Genomic DNA, 19,799 nt, shown 5'->3' with positions numbered 1-19,799 from the left:
AATTTAATAAAGTTGGGCCAAATTCTCCACATTGGGATTATTAAATAATATGAAGCCAAATAAATATATGGACTGAGATTGATTGATTAGGCCTAGAGGCCCAATGCGCATACAAAACATGGATTCTTCTAAAAGTTCGTTGGAAGAAAGTTCATTAGTACCTCCTCCGCTAAATATATCCTTGCAGTATGTAGTTATCGAGCTCGCCAGCTCATCAAACATGCAACAAGCAATAGAAGGGCAGGTAGCGAGTTGAACGTTAGAAGCGTAAGACTCGCAAAACGTGTAAATTGAGAGGAGTGATTGAGCAATCAATGTAATCAGGCGAATAAATGGATTATAAATTATGAAATGTCTAATTAGAAACTATCTATAAGTGAATGTAAAGAACCTATTGGGATCACGTTTTGATCAACCAATACAATTTTATACTCTCTTCAAAACTCTTTCTCACTCTTCAAATTTATATCTTTCGATCGTCGAATTCATCTTCTCCGGCGAAAGACCGGCGTTCAGTAGATTTCCGGCTATCAAGGAAATTGAACTCGGAAGAAGATCTTAAGGATGTGTATATCCTACATACACCATCACTTAGGGCAACACAATTGTGCAATATAAGCCTTTGGACCTCTGAGCCTCTAGCCCAGAATATAATGGGCTTGGCCCATCATTTCTTATAGAAGCAAGGAAAATAATAAGATTGGGCCCATTGCGGTTTTATCATAGATTGGGCCGCCAAACCCATATTATACTAATTCAATTATGTTCTAAAACAAATAAATTAAATGATTGTGACGTAAGCTAATAGTGTAATTATAATAATTAAATAGGAAGTCTAATTGGGCCGTCTAATAATTATTGAATATAGTCCAATTATAATAAAAGTCTGGCAGCAACAACCTTTTTGATTTATTATGATGATCAGTGAATAAAGACAAACAAATTTTAATTATATGAAATAAGAACTAAAATCAGTTTTAATTATATAAAATTTTAAATCAATTTTAATTATATAAAAAAATAAAATCCGTTTTTAAACCTAACAAGGACCGACTGGTATCCGTGTCAAGGAAAAGCCGGTTCTTCTATCCAGTTACTTCCCTAAAGTTCTCTCTTTTTTCCCCATATTTAACTTGATCCTCCACTTCAAACAGTACAAAAGCGTAGCACGTTTAATAATAAGAAGCGGTATTTTTTTTTTTTTTGTTTTTTTTTTTTTTTTTTTTTTTTTCTGAATGACCATAATTCCTATAAGGCTGACTTTTCCAGTCACCAATGAAATAATCACAATACACGCAGCAACAATTTACACAGTGATGGGTTCCGAGCCTGAAACTGAGGGCTGTAGCGCTGAGGGGGTGATCCTGGGGGTGGACGGCGGCACTACGTCCACCGTATGCGTATGTCTGCCGCTTCTCCCCTTCTCCGACCACCGCCAATTGCCCGATCCTCTCCCCGTCCTTGGCCACGCCGCCGCCGGTTCCTCCAACCACAACAGCGTCGGAGGTAAATATTTATCATGAAGATAATTCAGTTCCTACATCGTTTCTTCACATTTTAATCCATAATTTTGCCTAGTTTCTTCATATGCTTAAATGTTTGATTCACAATCCCCTTTTGGTTTCACAATTTTCATGGTTTCATGACCTATTTATTTCCATGCCTGAAGATGAAAATTCACAATCGTCCTAATATTTTTATTTCCATGCCAATAGTAAAATTCAACTTATCCAAAAGAAGTAAAATAGTAAACATTCACAATTCCTCAGTTTCTGGACATTTGTTGAATGTAAATGATAGACTGTTCTCATGTAAACTAATTTGTGCGCAAGTGTACAAGCAAACTTCTTTGCAAGTTGATTTGATGAAATTGTATCTTACAGAAACTGCAGCCAGAGAAACACTTGAACAGGTTATTAGTGAAGCTCTTTCTAAAGCGGGGAAGAACCATTCAGCAGTTCTTGCCATTTGCTTAGGGGTTTCTGGTGTGAATCATCCGTCCGATCAGGAGAGGATATTTAACTGGATGAGGTATATTGCGTGTCTGTCTAATTTCTTAATTTGTTTCCCCTTTGAGTGAAAAGAGATTCTGGTTCTTCGTCTCCTTCCTTACAATATGGCTTTGAGACGTGTATTTATAGATGATTAACACACTGGCAAGTTGATATCTAGAAAATACATGCGGGAAACTGTGACTGTCAACTATTCAGATTTTTTTCTTAAATTCTTTGCTTGAACTGAAACAGAAACTGGGTAGGAAAATAAGACCCCTGACTGAAAACCAATAAAAGGCTAAGTCTAATTGATGGAATGTAATGGGATTGTGTAACTTGGATATAATAGTCATTCTGGTGTTGACTGAAAACAAATTTAGTAAAGTCAAAATTTGGTTAAAACTTCTTGTTGTAATACTCTGATACATATGATTCCATACATGTGCCGATTAATCATATTCTCAATCTTCAAAACTGGTTACTCATTGTGTGTGATAGTGTTATAGGAACATATTTCCGAGTAATGTGAAGATATATGTCCAAAATGATGCTGTAGCAGCTCTTGCAAGCGGGACAATGGGGAAACTTCATGGGTGTGTTCTGATTGCCGGTACTGGGTGCATTGCTTATGGATTTGCGGAAGACGGAAGAGAAGCTCGAGCTGCTGGTGCAGGACCAGTATTAGGTGACTGGGGCAGGTGAAAATTCACCGTAGACAGGTTACTTCGAGTTAGATAACACGTTGTAAATGAATGAGCTCTAAATTTTGTCAAATGAAGTGTTCTGATCATACTTGTTTCGGTATTTTCCGTTTGTAGAGATCATGTTCATGCAATATAATAAGTCAGCAAACCGAAGTTGTTTAATCATTATTAATGGGGATAAGCTTTTTCATGGGCTTGATAGCCCATTGTCTCAGTTTGCGATATATATAGATATTAGATATACAAGTAATGTATTTTTGACAAAATGGTGGGCAAATTAGTGAAATGTGCCAAAGGTTTTCCAATGTGACAATGTTTCTGCTTCTCTGGAGTTCGAATTTATTTATTAAAGTAGAATTACTTAGTCCAGACTTCCAATGTGACAATGGTAATTTGTTGCTTCTTCCAGTGGTTATGGAATTGCATCTCAGGCACTAACAGCCGTGATTAAGGCTCATGATGGGCGTGGTCCAGAGACGACGCTTACAAACTGTATTTTGCAATCACTTGGTCTTTCCGCTCCAGATGAAATTATAAGGTATCTATCTCTCTTTAGGAATTTATCTCGTATGCTATTTTCCATGTTGGTGCTGCTAAGAACAAACCAATTGGGTCCGGATATTTTTTCTTTTCCGGTCAGATTTCTTGGGTTTCTCATTGTGTTTTGTTATTAGTGGATACTTATGTGGCAGAGGTTAGGAGGTACTTTGGACAATGAAGATATTAGACTTTTCTGCTGGATTTCGGACTGTATTCATAAACTAACGTAGAGAGCAGCTGATTGGTTTTTATAATTTTCTATCCCATTCGCACATGCTAGTTGAGCATTTATGAAATGCTAGTTCTATGTCAGTTATGTAGCAGCAAATTGGCTGTTATAATTTTCAATCCCATTGGCACATGCTGGTCGAGCATCTACGAAATGCTAGTTCTATGTCGGTTTTGTCACTCAGTCTCTTGCTGATAGAACTTCGAGAGAGATTTTGAGTTCATGAGGGAAATCACTTGCTTTGTGTGTAAAATAACATCAAGGTTCTATAACCTTAGTAAATGGCGATAATATTTTTATTTATACTTCTTTTCTTTCTGCAACAATGAGTATAAATTTAGTAACAGGGAAACCACTTGGACTCAAGTTTTGTTAAAATTTTAATAATTATTATACAGAACAATTCCATGTAGTCTAACAACAGTTGGTTGTTTAAGAATTGACAGCAAGAAACTGAAGTGATTCTACGGAAGTTGCACTTTTATAACCATAAATTTTCAGCATCCTTTTTAATTCGTTGCTTATTGGAATTTAGGTGGACCTATGCAGATTCATCTTGGGCCAGAATTGCAGCACTAGTTCCTCTTGTCGTATCCTGTGCAGAAGCTGGCGATCAAGTTGCAGATGAGATCTTGAATAATTCTGTCCAAGAATTGGCTCTAAGTGTAAAAGCTGTTGTTCAACGACTACATTTGGCTGGGGAAGGTAGGCCCGTATTTATGTTTATATTGAATACACATGAAGCAAAATGCTGTCTTCAGCTCGGATAATATCCCCTAGTCCTTGGCACCCTGATTCTAATTTTTTCTTGTAAAAATCTTGAAACATATATGGGTTACAGATGCTTGGCATGCCGTCTTGTCGCATTCATATTCAATGTGTCGCCTTTAATTTGAAAACCTAGATATGAAGAATTTAGTATTCTGCAATTGTAATCCTATAAAATGTTTTGAATTCTCAATCTAGTCAACTGCCTCAACTAGCATGGTGGCCACACCACTTGTAGAAAACAACTAAAAGTAAACCCTTTTTTTACAGATGGAAATGGTTCTTTCCCGGTTGTCTTGGTTGGTGGGGTCCTGGAAGCTAACAAGAGGTGGGATATAGGGAAAGAAGTCACATCCTCGATTTTGAAGGCCTACCCAGGGGCTTTTCCTATACGACCAAAGGTTAGCTTTCCTCATCTGTGAGAAAGTAATTAGGGATGTACTAACAACATTCATTTGATTGCAAACTTACTTTTCAGCATAGTAGGATAATTTGGTTTCCTTGATCTTATATTGATGTTGAATAACACTTGCTCTTATGGATATTTTAGAACCATGGTTTGACTGTTTATTAATCGTACGTCTTAATCCAGCAGCCTTGATTGGTCTTGGTCCCTGTCATGATTGCGAATAATGTTTATATACATGGTCCTCCTGATTTTTAGTCCCACGCTGCATTTTCAGTTTTGTTGAGATAGGAAAATGTTTATGCCCTGAGTGTTTGATTGTCAGGTAGAACCTGCTGTTGGAGCTGCATTATTTGCCTGGAATACCATGATGAATGAAGCTCAAGTTAATGGTCACAGATGACATTTTGAATGTAAAGAAGATGCCTCCCTCACTTAGTAACAGAAATTGTACCATCTTGCATATATTTATTTTCAAAATATTATCAACTGGTTGATATTACATATTACTGGACTAATCGCTCCATAATATGCTTATGCTGTGGCTAATAGTAACCAAGAATATATCTGTATGAAACGGTTGTTTTCAGATTTTCTTATTTCACATGCTCTTGTACAAAATCGTGAGATTAGATTCTGCTATTACGATCTAATGGCAAAGAAGATACTGGTTTTTACAGTAGAACTAGACGCAGTTACTATTTGATGTGCTAGATATCTTGAAGCATTGTTGCAGGCTTTCAGTGGTAAATTCTTCTGCTACGTATAATGGGAAGGGTCGTTGAGGCGTTCATTGATAGCTCTTTAGTGCTGCCAAACTAAGTTAGCTGACTCAAAGTGGACAAAAAAGAAATATGACCACTTGAAGTTTTTGAAGTTTTGAAATTTATGGCACTAGCTAGGGCTGCCAAGAATTCTTGGTACCGAACAATTTATTGCTAACTACTACTAACTTGTTTGTTTTTTTTTCCGTTGAAGTGAAATAAAGGCCTTAGGCCTCGTTTAGTTGGTGATAATAGCCATTACTAACTAATAATCGAACTTTGTTTAATGTTTGGTGTTTCCAATAACTTACTGGGTCGATCTGCAAATATTAAATAATCTAACGAAAACCCAATAATTTTATCAGACCCCATGAAAACACGTATTAATTGTTTGATGTAAATATTTGACCTGTTGTACCCCATCACCAGCAAAAGGTGGTTGAAACCTAATTAAAATCACAGATGAAACCATTTTTGGTTAATTTATTTGTCACCGCAATTACAGCTGGAGAAAGACCCCCCAAAAAAAGAAGTTGACAACTAATCTTAAAGGGTGATCTAATTTCATTACATTGTGCGGAGTCTCAGAGAGAGAGAGAGAGAGAGAGAGAGAGAGAGAGAGAGAGAGAGAATGTCTCATCCAATACACGAAGCCAATGAGAACAGTCCTTATGGTGACCTAACAAAGGAAGAGTTCTACAAGAAACACCACATCTTCCACCAACAAAGCTTCATGCTCAACAACCACAACATGAAAATATTCACCCAATCATGGCAGCCCGCCCACTCGAACCCAAACCCGAACCCGAACCCGTCTCCTCTAAAAGGGTTCGTGGGCATGATCCACGGATACACCTCAGAAAGCAGCTGGCTCTTCGAACTAAACGCGGTCGCCATAGCCAAAGCTGGTTTCTTCGTCTGCGCATTAGACCTACGAGGCCATGGCCTATCACAGGGCCCACACGATCACATCTCCGATATCAATCCTTTAGTACAAGACTGCCTCCAGTTCTTCGACTCCAAACGGGCCGACTACCGGAATATTCCCCATTTTCTGTACGGAGAATCGTTAGGTGCTGCGATTGCAATACTCGTGTGCCTGCAGCAGAAGACAGTGTGGAGAGGTTTGATAGTGGCTGGAGCTATGTGTGAGGTTTCTAACAAGTACAAACCTATGTGGCCGTTGGAGAAGTTGCTTCCTATTGCAGCTCTAATTGCACCGAACTGGAGGATATGGATCACTAGGGCTCCTACGAGCAGGTCGTACAGGGAGAGGTGGAAGAGGGTTCTGGTGGAGAGGAGCCCTAACCGGAGGAGCTGTGGCAAGCCAACTGCAGGAACTGCACTCCAGCTTCTGAGAGTGTGCGACTGTGTGAGGCAAAAGTGTGCTGACCTGGAGGTGGCGATGCTGATTCTGCATGGTGGTGGTGACGTGATATGTGACCCAATGGGTGCACGGTTTTTGTATGAAACCGCCGTGAGTGAGGATAAGACGCTGAGGATCTTTGAGGGTATGTGGCACCAGCTGATTGGTGAGAGTAATGAGGGTGCACAGCAAGTCTTCGACACCATGCTGGAGTGGATTCAAGCCAGAAGTATTTAAATGTTTATTGCCATGTAATCCTTAAATTCAATTTATTTTAATTTTATATTTCAATATAAGAAATTGAGGGAATAAAACTTTGTTGCAATGCACATGCAACAAAAGAGAAAAAGGCAAGATAAGAGGACGAAATGGAATACTTTTTGGTTAAAGGTAACACAACTTTTGGAATCACTATTAATTGCCCTATCTTACACTAGCAATTAGACTTTAATTATATCTAAATGGTCGGTAATTAACAATTATCACCCACTAACAATAAATCAGTAAAAAAAAAAATCAAATGATTACGTGTCAATCAATTGGGCAGAAACAGTCAAAAAGAATAGTCATTTTCAATTTCATCGCATTAAATTGGGAAAGACAAGATACCTTGCTGTGGGGCTGTAACGCGTTTTTTACTGTTACTGAATTTCTCAGACCAAACTACAGTACAACAGTTTCAGCACAGTGTACAACTGTTTCTTAAATTTGATTAATGTAAAAATCAGACGCATTTATTTTAGCATATAGATACATGAATTCTTTGTATCTCTCTCTCTCTCTCTCTCCGACAAAAACTCACGAGTAAACTGTCAGACTATATATTGACAAAATATATAGTACTAGGACAAAGAAGAAAAAAAAACACAGTCCCACCACACCACACTTTCTTCCATCACTCCTTTCACTTCAAAAGTTTTCAGACCCCAAATCGCAGGATAAGAAACGACGTCGTATTTTGTTCTTAATTCGAAGATGGGACACAATTTCGGCGTCGCCGCCTTCTTCGTCGTTTTACTGGCTTTACTCGGCCAGTACTCCTGCGGCCGTGAGCTTCGTCCCTCCGACCACGGCCTAGCCTATCAAGAAGACTCTTCGCCGCCGGTGCAAAACGGTGGCGACGCGAAACAAATGGTTTCGTTCTTCGGTGCGACGGCGACGTCGTCTTCGCCGGCCGTGCAGCTGCCTGAGGCGAAGAATATCAGCGACACGTGGTGGAGCGCTCGCGCCGACGATGGGAGGTCGAGCGGCGACGACGGCGGCAGAGATCACGTGAGGCTGGGGTTTTTGGTGGCGAGCGCCGTTTGTGGACTCACCGGCGTCGTAATGCTGGCTATCTCCGGCGTCGTTTTCATCTTTCGCCTCCAGAAGCAGAAGCAGAAGCAGAAGCTGAAGCTGGAAGCTGAAATGATTCCGTCCACGTCAGCACAAAATTCAACTGTGCCACGTGATAATAGTCATGCAGCCACTTAATTAAAGTAGTGGTTAGCGATGATTACTAGTTTATTTAATTTAATTATATATTTCCAAGGGGAGTTCTTCAATTTTTGTTTATCCCCTTTATGTTATTTGTGTATAATTAATTATGAGCTGTCAATTTAATTGGAACATAATTCTCACCTTTTTGCACTCCAATTATCTTCTTCAATAATATTTCTTTTTTTCTTGATGATTTATTCAATAAATAAATATTAGCAAATATAAATAAATATTAAATCTGCAATATTTGTCAATATGAAGTAGAAGACAATTCAAAAACAGGTCCCCCACAGAATAGATTCAGATTCACCATCAAACAAAAGTTTCTGAGTTAATTAAACTTGTGACAAAAATATACAACTCCCGTGACATTTCTCAAATTTAAAAAAAAAAAAAAAACCCAAAGTCAAGAAATGCAAGTTTCCGGTTAAATAACTTACCGTACACAACGAAATAAATTTTCGAGTAAAACGGAAAAACGAAAATGTATATACACACACAGACACAAATTATTGATCAAGGGGAATCCACTCAAGTTCAAGATCTATATCTCCAGATTCGACGTTTTGGAGCTTGAGTGAAACGGCCTGCTTCACTTTCCCGTCGACAATGTTAACAGTGCTGTCTTCGATTAGGGCATTATCGTGCGATTTTAACCATTTTCCAATCTGCATATTTCCAAACATTCCAATGTCTCCAAACGCTGTTGCAGAAGTTATCATCGACTGTATATCTATCTCCGCCTCCCCCATTATATCATCAGATGAAAACGTGTCGTAATCATATACTTGCTGTATTTGCAGAGTAAGAAAAAAATTAAAATTGATTATATATGTTTTAGCGGCCAATTGGAGACGAGAATGGGAATTACCAGTTTTATTGGGCCATAATTTTGTGGGACAGAAAGCATAAGTTCCTCGTTCCAGACGGGATTTAGATTGCTCTTCACCACAGTTGTTTGTGCTTTCTAGTAATAGAAAATGAACCACTATTATTAATATAATTTCGACAAAAAAAATATTTTAAAAGGTCAAAAGTGACATTTAATCCAAAAAAGGTGGAGGGGTTTGCGGACCTGCTGCCCGAGTGTCAAAACGACATACGGATCACTTGATAGCATATCTCGAATAGCTAAATTTACTCCTTTAATTACTTTAATCTTCAACATGCCGATAAACTCCACCATGCCTACCTGTGATGGGATTTCACATTTATCCATAAAATTAACAAGAACCCAATGCAAGTTATATAATCTCGATGAATTTGTCCTGTCTTACATGGCATTCTATGTATCTATTTATGAAACAGAGATCGTCTAAACACGATAGATACGAAGTGGGATTGAAAGAAACATACTGATTTTTCTGATGAACCCGAACTTCGAAAGCTGTCCATAATCTTTCTTGACAAGCTTGCTTGCAAAGAATGCTTTGTTGAAGAAGAAGTAGAATGAATTCGCAGGCTAGGTTTCAAAAATTCTTGATGCTCGTACTTAGACCTAATCAGATAAGCAAAAAAAAAAAATGAAGACTCGTTAATAGTTAGCCGTTAGGTGCTTTAAGGACTACAAGGTTGGATCAAAATGAATACTTAGTAGTTTGTATATGAACTGACCTGATAAACTTCGAACGTACTTCGTGGCTAGCATCGGGTCCAGGCTTTGACACCCCGTCGGGAATATAAGCTTCGTAAATGGAATTTGCAGACGCATTTCCACCAACCTCAATCATTGAATCAACTTCATCATCGGACCATTCATCTAATGTCACAGACAAAACCTGCAAGAACATGATCAAGTACTAAATACGACAAACAATTTCCAAAAGCAGAAACTTATGGAGAAGAAAACTACGATATATTATTATTACCTTTGAAATATGTGTACCAAGGCTTCTGTGGACACCACAGCACTTCAAGCATATAAAAACTCCGATATTTGCCGACCTGTAAAGAAAAAGGTTAGTTAATAAATCACAAACAAATGAACAAGATCCGATATCTCCGTGCCTCCGATAAAATAAATTTAACGAGAAAAAGGTAAAAAGAAAATCAAAATTTTCCTAGAGAAGATGTTGCTCTGAGTCGAATTATAAACAATTCAGTGAAGGGTTAAAACGAAAATGAAATAGAAAGATTTTCGAGAAACTTACGCCCATTTTGGATCTGGAGAACCACAATCTGCGCATACACGATTATCTCGTTGAACCAAAAGATCTTTCAATCTTCTTTTACCTGTACAATTTTCATGACAAAACCACAACTAAGAAAGGGGGTTCTAAGGCGATGAATTTGCTCATGTATTAATGATTCATAATTCAACTTAAATGGTAGCGACATTGAGGAACGATTGTTAATTATAAAATGAACCACAAGTCTGAACATATCAACATGAAGTCTAAACAAAAGCCGATGAGTTCAAACTGATCACACGGGAATCATTCATAGCTTTTTATTAATCAAATACAAGCAATTCAGTTTCAAAGCACAGTTGCAAAATCGGATATAGAATTTTTTTCGGGGGTTAGTTTATATACTATTGAATTACAGCTTCCATGCGCAAATTACAAGGAAAATACGCAAGTAATCGAATATTTTACACACCTGAAGTTGGTCTCCCCAAAGATGATGAGTTGTGGCTCATTGCTAACTTTGAAGAATGATATCATTCAACAAATTAGTACTTATTAAAACTAAAACCTGCACAATAATCCCCTGCAAAAAGATTAACAATAAACCCAAAGTTATATAACTCCATCATAAGTAAATTCAAAACAGATAGATACATTTTCTCTAATTAAAACTCAATTAAGCCCATTTCCTGAATGATTTCTATCAAAACTAGACACAGAAATATGCAGTTACATCAGAACCCTATAAATTAAATTGAAAAAGAAAATCGATTTTTTTTTTTTGGAGAAATCAGCGTGAACCCATTTATAAAAATTGGGAATTCTACCAAATTTGACAAAAAATCGAACACGGAATCTGAAAAACTGACGACTAAACTCAAAAGTCAAAACTCTGATCTTAATCAAATTTGACAAGAAAAAAAAAATCCAAATTGATGCGTATCATAAGTTTTATATCAGCTGAAAAGGGGGAAAGAAAGATCTGCAAAAATTGTGGGGGAGTAATTAATTACCTTTACCTGAATTATTTTCGTAAGAATTTGCTTTGACGAATGTATGAACCCTCAATCCTTAGCAGAGAGGATTTTGGGTAAATTGTTTATGGTTATATACAAAACGAAGCGGTGCCTTTTTAATTTGATTTGAAATCAACGATAACAACTGTTTCTTTTATGTAATTAATCACTATTTATTACTACAGCTTCTTTTTCTCTGTTTCTTTAGATATATATATATATATATATTTGACTTATTTTTGGCAATAAATGAACATATTTAATGTAATAAAAATTCGAATTTTAATTACGTTAAATAAATAATCTCCATCTTGTAATTGTTTATTTCCTAAATTAATTTCAACAATTCTTTTTATTTTTTTATTTTCTAACTTCTATTTTCATATTTAATTTTGTATCTAATTGCTATTTAACACCATTTTCAAAGGCTTTAATCGTGTTTAGCACATCTGTACATAACCTTGGTTAGTGACCTACACCTAAAGTGCTTGGATTTAGAAGAAATGGTGTTGGTAATTAAAATATAGGCAGCTCAATTTGAAAAATCCCAAATAAATAAATATATAAAAAATAATAATAAAAAAAATAAATAAATCATTTATGAATGCAAGAATTTTATCCATCAATTGTGACTCATCAAATAAGAAAGTTGACTTTGGAGACAAGAATCAGTGACTGCCTTACAAATCAATAGACAAATTTCCCAAGAACAATAATAGTTCAGACACTACATAAATAAAAGTATTTGGACATGAAATACAGACCACAAATTGTCACCAAAAAACAACACAAAGATACCCCCCACTTGCATTTTTATTCGAATAAAATCCATCAAGAAATGATAGTTTCAGATAAGAAAAAATCCAAATTCATATTGCTCAATACACTTCAACATGCCACTGTTTGTTCTTCTTGAGCTGTGACAGCTTCTCGTCCCAGCTCTCGCCTCTCTGCTCCGCCACCTTCTTCAACGTGTCTTGGATTCCGGGCATCATACCCTTCAGCCCGCAAAAGTATATGTGGGCCCCACTATCGAGAAGCTTGAAAATCTCGTCGCTGTACTCTTCGATCTTATCCTGTACGTACATCTTGCCACCGTTTCTGTTCTTCTGTTCTCTGCTGAGAGCACGGTCGAACCTGAAATTGTCCGGATAGTCTTGGAGGTACTTTGAGAACTCTTCGTCGTAAAGAAGACTGTCGGTGTTTGCCACACCTAGGAAAAGCCAGGCGAGCCCGCCAAACTTGAATGTGGGGACCGCCTCCATAAACATGCGGCGGAGATAGCCTCTAAAAGGAGCCACACCTGTGCCGGTAGCAATCATAATGTGGGTTGCGTTTGGATTGTCTTCCGGCAGTAGCATTACCTTGCCAGAAGGACCTAAAAAGACAAAAAATGATTTTACAAGAATGCCTATTAAGTCATTGCACAAAAAAACGGAAAGACTGTGCGTGCGTGTGTGTGTGTGTGTGTGTGTGTGTGTGTGTGTGTGTGTGTGTGTGTGTGTGTGTGTGTGTGTGATAAGTTTAGTGTTACCTGCAAGTTGAACCTTGTCACCAGGCTTTGAATCGCATAAAAAGTTGCTGCAAACACCGTTTTTGGAGGGGTCTTCTTTTCCGGTTTCTGGGTCGTAATAGACAGCTCGTCGAACACACAAACTTGCGGTCTTGCCATCAAAAGAGTCTCCATACCTGGTCGATGCTATTGAATATAGCCTAACATTGTGGGGGGTGCCTGGCTTTTTAGGGTTCTCACCCTGGAAAATAAAACAGAAAAAGATATATATATCTTTTCAAGAAACGTGGGCAGAGATATAACTTCTCCTCAAATGTGGTAAACTAGACACGAATAGTTCATGATACTGTAAAGAAGCAGAAATCAAGAGCCTACTGCCTTTTGGAAAAGTTAAAGGTAAAAAAAAGTGGTAAGAGATAAACGGGATTTAGAATACATACAGGTGGAATGACTCCATAACTTTGTCCTTCCCAGTAGGGAACATTACCACCATGATCGATGACAATGTGGCACGTCTCTCCAGGAGCTTTTGGCCCGACAAGCCTATCGACAGAAACAATAGTAGCTGTATACGGTTGCTTGTTCTTGTATAAGTGAAGTGGTGGCTCTTTCACGTCTTCTAAATCCAGAGGTGAAACTCCAACCTTGGGTGTGCTGGCTTGTTGAACTGACATGCAAACCGCGAATCGGTTTTTCAACCGTGAGCTGGCAATTTTCGAGTCCAATGTCCATGATTTGTTGCGAAAGGAAACATTGTTTGTCTGCAGCAGTACAATGAGATGCAAACATTATAGTGATCTGTTTTACAACGTAACCAAATAGAGAGACATGCAGCTTCAGGGGCAGAGGGATCAAAGAAACATGGAGCACATGCAATGTACCATATGTTTAAAGAAAATATAACTAAGGAGTAAAAACTGGAAGAATCGAAAGAAAGAGTTTTAATCAGAACGAACTGTGCAATCGAATGTTGGGCGTAACGAAATCATCAAATCGTACAATCACTGTGAATTAATCCCAATTGGAAATAGCACGAGAAATTTGAGCCAATGACCAGCAAAATTCTTATATATTTTTTTGAATTGGAGTCTTAATAAGTTTAATTTCAGAAAACTATAAGCACAAGTGCAGAGACAACAAGTATTTGGAACTAATCAAACAATGGAATGTGTTGCTTTGTAACTAAAGGTACCACATCAACCTAGTACCCTCTACTCCAAAAACGCAAAAACTACCGTACCGGAGACTAGAATTTGGCACAAAAAACAAAAGGGGAGAATTCAATAACCTAGCCAAATTGTACAGTGATCTTGAGAAAAGTTGGATACAAATTAAAGTCAAAGTAAAAGGAGTAAGGTTTCACAGAATATCCAACAGACGTGATCAAAGAAACAAATTCGTGTTAAGTGCGATTAACTTGAAAAAAAACATTAAAGGGTAAGAATTCATCAGAACCTTAAACACGGATCTTGGTAGAGAGGTGTCACTGTTGACAAAGACGGCAGCTGGGACCTGCACATCATTTCCCACATATTTTATTTTAATTATTAAAACAAAATTCAAAATCAGTCCAAAAAAATCCATCAATTTGAGAGTAGAAACATACCTGAGAAAGGGCGGAAGAAGCCATGATCGAAAATTGAAGATCAACGATGTCTAGTAGATGTTTGACAAATGCACCCAACCAAAAAGGGTTAGATCGCAGAGTTGAGGAATCCAATAGGAGTGATATATATATAGAGAGAGAGAAATGGGCGGCGGAGGAGGGTGGCGATTGCTCTTGACCCTTTCGGCAGAGGCAAAAGACGGAATCTTTTTCCCTATTTCAACGCCCCTCTCTCTTCTTCCCCGATGCTGAGTTGGGGTTTTACTCCTTGTCATACCAAATAAAATAATTAAGTTTAATACATTAATTGCAAAAACAAAAAATACATATATATATATATATATATAATATTACTAAAACGAGTCAAAAATTAATTCATTGGTCCACCACCTTCATATACGGAAAAAAAAAAAAAAATTGGTTATTTATTTATTTATTTGGTAATATTCCATTTTTTTAAGTATTATGATCTAATTTCTTGATTCATTAATTAGGTATTTTAGCCTAAGTTAAGTACTATTGAAGCATCTATTTTTTTGATGCATTTGTTGTAAAACTAACTTATAAAGCCTAAAGTTAAAATAAAATAAAAATAGGCATTATAGGTCCTAAAATAGTTGGTTCATTTTTTTTTATATGAAATAGTTCTTAATCACTTAATTGATAAGTGACTCTTAAGGCTGGGTTTTGGTTACGCCTTAATTAGCCCCAAAAGACGTTTATCGGTCCAAACCCCGTTGCCACCTGGAATTCTTTTTTTTTTTTTTTTTTTTGGCAAAAAGTATTTGTAGATTTGGGCTTAATTGCGTTTTTTATGAATTCATTAGATTTGGGCTTGAATCAAACTATTGTATAAATAAAGCCCAATTAACCATTTAAAAATAAAGCCCAATAACCAAAAAAGCTTGAGTCGAACCACCGTTCCATTATTGTACGAAAATAGCCCAATATTGGCTAACTAAAGTAATATGGGTCGGCTGTTCAAATACCAAAATTTGCTTAGTCCAAGACCATTAAAAGGAATTTGACATTTTTACCCTCAGTAAAACAAAAGACCACAAAATATGTGAAAGTTGTTCGACGCAGGAGGAGCGTTTGTACGGTTATGTAGAACCTACACTTAGTGTAATACACCATGTAGTTGTACACAATTGATCTACACATAATAGCACACACAATCATCTATATATGCGCTTAGTTCGCTATTATTTTTATAGATTTACAATTTAAAACCACATGTGTATTTCGTGCGTAGCTACGTCGATTACTTTGTCAACAAAAAATTGTTTTGATTAATTCGATTAGTGACACGATCGTTGCGATATCAAATATTGTATTATACAAACAACCTAAACACGTGTATTATTACAGTAGTGGTTGATATATATCTATATATTATTTAAATGTGTATTATTACGAATCAATCGTCTCAGATCAGATACTCAAATCCCCAAAATATTTATATAATGTGTATCTGTAAATAAGGATTATTAGTGAGTACGTTATGCATGACAGGTGTTATGTTTCTTTTTAAAATGTTTTTAATCTGAAATTGAAATACATATGTATACATATTTTAATAGAGACAAGATCATAATACAGTAGTAGATTTATTTGCACATTGAAACCAAATGAGAACCGCTCATATCGCTCTCTTTACCCGGGAAATGGCCAGCCTGTAGTTTAAATCTCACCATTTTTTAATTGAATTAGTACTTTTGATTAATACAAGGCTGACAATGGAAACCTAAACTCCAAATTTCGCCAATTTCGATCCAAAATTTTCCGATATTAGAAGAAATTTCTTTGTTCCAAAAAAAACATTGAATTTTTTTCGAAAGTTTTATTTCCAATCCATACTTCAGATCTGGAACCCTAGTTTAATTGATATACGCGCTTGCATGCACTTACATCCATTGCCTAATGAAGTTCATCTCTTCAATTATATTAATGGACTACTATTACACGTGAACGAAATCGAAATATGAGGCCTGAAATTAATAGCCATATATACGATCTATGGTCCCAATTGATTCCCCCTGATCCGCAATTGATATCCCTAACAAAGTCGCATGTGATGTATCGACAAACCATACTGCCTGAAAAACGTGGTACTGTGCTGAAGACCCACAAATAAATAAATAATTTAAATAAATAATAGAAAAGGAAAGAAAAAGAAAGGAAGAACGTGTATAATGCTCAACAACAACCGCCCTCAATTATACATAATATCAACTTGTAACTTGCCTCATCTACCCTATATATATTTCATGCATCCATTCTTCTTTCCAATCTCATCAGAAACAAATACAATCTCCTCTTTCTTTCTACATATATATATATCACACTCCACAGAGCTACATTACCCGGATCCGACCCGAATAAATGGGGAGCCTCCAGAACCAGAAACCCGACAACGGCTTCTCCGGAACCATGAAGCCACTTGACCCGGAAGAGTTCCGTAGGCAGGGCCATTTGGTCATCGATTTTCTCGCTGACTACTACAAGAACGTCGAGAAGTATCCGGTTCGGAGCCAGGTCGAACCGGGTTACCTCAAGAAACGGATGCCCGATTCGGCTCCCCATGACCCGGAACCCATTGAGGAAATCCTTCGTGATGTGCAGAAGGATATCGTCCCCGGTATTACTCACTGGCAGAGCCCCAACTATTTTGCTTACTTCCCTTCCAGCGGAAGTATCGCCGGATTTCTCGGTGAAGTTCTCAGCACCGGTTTCAACATCGTCGGTTTCAACTGGATGTCTTCCCCCGCCGCCACTGAGCTCGAGAGCATCGTCATGGATTGGCTCGGCAAAATGCTTGACCTCCCATCGGAGTTTCTCTTCTCCGGCGGAGGCGGCGGCGTTCTCCAGGGAACCACCTGCGAGGCCATACTCTGCACTCTCGTCGCCGCTAGGGACCAGATGCTGAAGAAGATCGGGAGGGAGAATATTAACAAGCTTGTCGTGTACGGTTCCGACCAAACCCACTCCGCCCTTCAGAAGGCGGCGCAGATTGCCGGTATCAACCCTCAAAACTTCCGCGCCGTCGCCACCACTAAGGCCGACGCCTTCGGTCTCACGGCGGAGGCGTTCCGTGAAACTATCGAATCCGATATCGCATCCGGGCTTTTCCCGCTCTTCCTGTGCGCCACCATCGGTACGACGTCGTCCACCGCCGTGGATCCTCTGAGCCCGCTGTGCGCGGTGGCGGAGGAGTACGGGATATGGGTGCACGTGGACGCTGCCTACGCTGGAAGCGCGTGCATTCTACCGGAGCACCGTCATTTCCTAAACGGAGTAGAGAACGCGCACTCGTTCAGCTTCAACGCGCACAAGTGGTTCCTAACGACGTTAGATTGCTGCTGCATGTGGGTGAAAGACCCAAGCGCGTTGGTGAAAGCACTGTCGACATACCCAGAATATCTAAGGAACAAAGCCTCCGAGTCAAAGCAGGTCGTTGACTACAAGGACTGGCAGATCACTCTCAGCCGTCGATTCAGATCTCTGAAACTGTGGATGGTACTCCGTAGCTACGGTGTGGGCAACCTCAGGAAATTCCTCCGCAGCCACATCAAAATGGCTAAGAACTTCGAAGGCCTGATCGGGATGGACAAGCGTTTCGAGGTTGTGGTCCCCAGAAACTTCGCCACCGTATGCTTTCGTATATCGCCCGTGGAGTTCAGCGGGAACCATCCGATCGTATCGAAGGAAGACGCGGCGAATAACTTCAACGCAAAATTGCTGGAAACAATAAACGAATCGGGTAAGATTTACATGACACACGCGATCATAGGTGGAGAGTACGTGATGAGATTCGCAGTCGGGGCAACCCTAACAGAAAACAGGCATGTTATTTTGGCCTGGAAAGTTGTTCAAGAACATGCCAATGCTCTGCTCACCAGTTCCTGATTAAAATTCAGAAGAGGCCAGGGAGAAATATCCACTGGAATTTTTGTTGCATGTTTTTAAGTGTTTGTGATATTATTACATTCAATTGTCCATTTTTATATATGTTTATTTAAATTTTATAGCATGTATAGATATATGATGATCTTCCTATGTATTAATAATATTTCCAATCAAGGAGAATTAAATAAATGAATATTTCACCTCTTCATGAAAATGCACTTTATATTGGTATATACATTCATAATATATATTCATAAGTTATGGTTGACCTTTTTTCTTCCAAATGTTTAGGGTGTTTGAATGTATTGTCCCATTTTAATGAGGTTCAATTCCTATGTGGAATGAAGAATACAAATTACTCTTTAATTAACAATTGCATGTTGATCGAGTCAAATTTGTTTGATAAATTTTATTATATGTTAGAGAGTTAATTAATATTTAGCTCAACGTTTCAGAGTAAATTATATTGCACGGATCGGACCCTCTCATGAAATCAAATATATATATATCCCTTTTTACGCCTCAAATCATGAACTCCACACACTGAAAAAGGTGTTGATTTTTAATAACGACATAAGATTTTGTGATTGAGGCCCGACATTTCAAATACGGACATCCATAATTTGTGAGTATTCGAATAATTGAACGAGCATCGTCATGTTCGATAGCACATGATCCGAGTCGTTTTTTTCGTTTTTGTCTGAGTTCGAGTCAGCCACCACCTAATAGTCAAACTGTTGAATGTTAGATCTAGACGCATCGAAATTTAGATGTTAAACCTGATTATTAATTTTGTATACTTGTTAGGAGTAGATTTGTGGAATTCTTTTTAGGGTAAAGTACAGTTTACACCACTGAACTATGGAGTTGTACCAGCTTGCCCCCTTGAGCTACAAACGTCTCAAATACCCCCTTCATTTAAATTTTGTTTGTAAATGCTAATGTGGCACTTTGACTTTATGATTTCTAGCCATTTTTTCCACATTTGAAAAATTTATTTGAGACCTTTTGTAGTTGGGGGACAAACTCGTACAACCCCTATAGTTTAGGAGTGTAAACTGTACTTTGCCCTTCTTTTTATTTTATTGGCGCAAAGAATTCGGTAGACATGGGCTTGAATCAAGTTATTGTATAAATAATGCCCAAGTTAACATTTCAAAATAAAGCCCAATAAATAAAAAGGCTTGAGTCCAACCACAGTTCCATTATTGTACGAAAATAGCCCAATACTGGCCGACTAAAGTAATATGAGTCGGCTGTTCGAATACCAAAATTTCCTTAGTCTCTGACGATTTAAAGGAAATGACATTTTTACCCTCAGTGAAACAAAAAGACCTCAAACACATTTTCTTTGTGCAAGACATATTATATCTTGT

At 37.9% G+C, this 19,799-nt stretch overlaps 6 protein-coding genes across 7 annotated transcripts; 4 read left to right on the top strand and 2 right to left on the bottom strand.

Moving 5' to 3' along the window:
- Nucleotides 1-1,155: 1,155 nt before the first annotated feature.
- LOC105948896 (Actin-like ATPase superfamily protein) lies at nucleotides 1,156-5,262 on the top strand. The gene is made up of 7 exons (XM_012972156.2): nucleotides 1,156-1,506; nucleotides 1,884-2,031; nucleotides 2,501-2,692; nucleotides 3,108-3,236; nucleotides 4,003-4,172; nucleotides 4,506-4,636; nucleotides 4,967-5,262. Exons 1-7 carry the CDS (start codon nucleotides 1,236-1,238, stop codon nucleotides 5,042-5,044), a joined length of 1,119 nt encoding a protein of 372 aa, XP_012827610.2. The 5' UTR covers nucleotides 1,156-1,235; the 3' UTR covers nucleotides 5,045-5,262.
- A 774-nt stretch (nucleotides 5,263-6,036) lies between these two features.
- LOC105948707 (caffeoylshikimate esterase) lies at nucleotides 6,037-7,008 on the top strand. The gene has a single exon (XM_012971935.2). It carries the CDS (start codon nucleotides 6,037-6,039, stop codon nucleotides 7,006-7,008), a length of 972 nt encoding a protein of 323 aa, XP_012827389.2.
- Nucleotides 7,009-7,455: 447 nt separating this feature from the next.
- LOC148766117 (uncharacterized) lies at nucleotides 7,456-8,440 on the top strand. The gene has a single exon (XM_088811422.1). The coding sequence runs from the start codon at nucleotides 7,747-7,749 to the stop codon at nucleotides 8,242-8,244; it is 498 nt and encodes a 165-aa protein (XP_088667548.1). The 5' UTR covers nucleotides 7,456-7,746; the 3' UTR covers nucleotides 8,245-8,440.
- An 81-nt stretch (nucleotides 8,441-8,521) lies between these two features.
- Nucleotides 8,522-11,611, bottom strand: LOC105948858 (ADP-ribosylation factor GTPase-activating protein AGD12). 2 transcript variants are annotated; one of them, XM_012972104.2, is made up of 9 exons: nucleotides 11,399-11,611; nucleotides 10,852-10,962; nucleotides 10,401-10,482; nucleotides 10,119-10,194; nucleotides 9,865-10,028; nucleotides 9,607-9,748; nucleotides 9,326-9,442; nucleotides 9,122-9,217; nucleotides 8,522-9,041 (listed from the first exon to the last, which is right to left on the bottom strand). In XM_012972104.2, the coding sequence occupies exons 2-9, from the start codon at nucleotides 10,889-10,891 to the stop codon at nucleotides 8,760-8,762; spliced, it is 999 nt and encodes a 332-aa protein (XP_012827558.1). In that variant the 5' UTR covers nucleotides 10,892-10,962; nucleotides 11,399-11,611; the 3' UTR covers nucleotides 8,522-8,759. The 2 variants fall into 2 exon arrangements, with proteins under 2 accessions (XP_012827558.1, XP_012827559.1); XM_012972105.2 differs by having other exon boundaries at nucleotides 11,393-11,582.
- A 381-nt stretch (nucleotides 11,612-11,992) lies between these two features.
- On the bottom strand, nucleotides 11,993-14,819 carry LOC105948777 (ferredoxin--NADP reductase, root isozyme, chloroplastic). Its single transcript, XM_088811375.1, has 5 exons — nucleotides 14,515-14,819; nucleotides 14,364-14,420; nucleotides 13,349-13,669; nucleotides 12,930-13,149; nucleotides 11,993-12,773 (listed from the first exon to the last, which is right to left on the bottom strand). The coding sequence occupies exons 1-5, from the start codon at nucleotides 14,536-14,538 to the stop codon at nucleotides 12,274-12,276; spliced, it is 1,122 nt and encodes a 373-aa protein (XP_088667501.1). The 5' UTR covers nucleotides 14,539-14,819; the 3' UTR covers nucleotides 11,993-12,273.
- Nucleotides 14,820-16,697: 1,878 nt separating this feature from the next.
- LOC105948776 (tyrosine decarboxylase) lies at nucleotides 16,698-18,637 on the top strand. The gene has a single exon (XM_012972003.2). The coding sequence runs from the start codon at nucleotides 16,900-16,902 to the stop codon at nucleotides 18,421-18,423; it is 1,524 nt and encodes a 507-aa protein (XP_012827457.2). The 5' UTR covers nucleotides 16,698-16,899; the 3' UTR covers nucleotides 18,424-18,637.
- Nucleotides 18,638-19,799: the final 1,162 nt, after the last annotated feature.

Source organism: Erythranthe guttata, chromosome 13 (genome assembly GCF_056151865.1).
Source record: "Erythranthe guttata isolate IM_541 chromosome 13, IM_541, whole genome shotgun sequence".
NCBI classification, from domain to species: Eukaryota; Viridiplantae; Streptophyta; class Magnoliopsida; order Lamiales; family Phrymaceae; genus Erythranthe; species Erythranthe guttata.
Note: the sequence above shows the minus strand (reverse complement) of the source record. Positions and strands in the feature narration are given on the sequence as shown.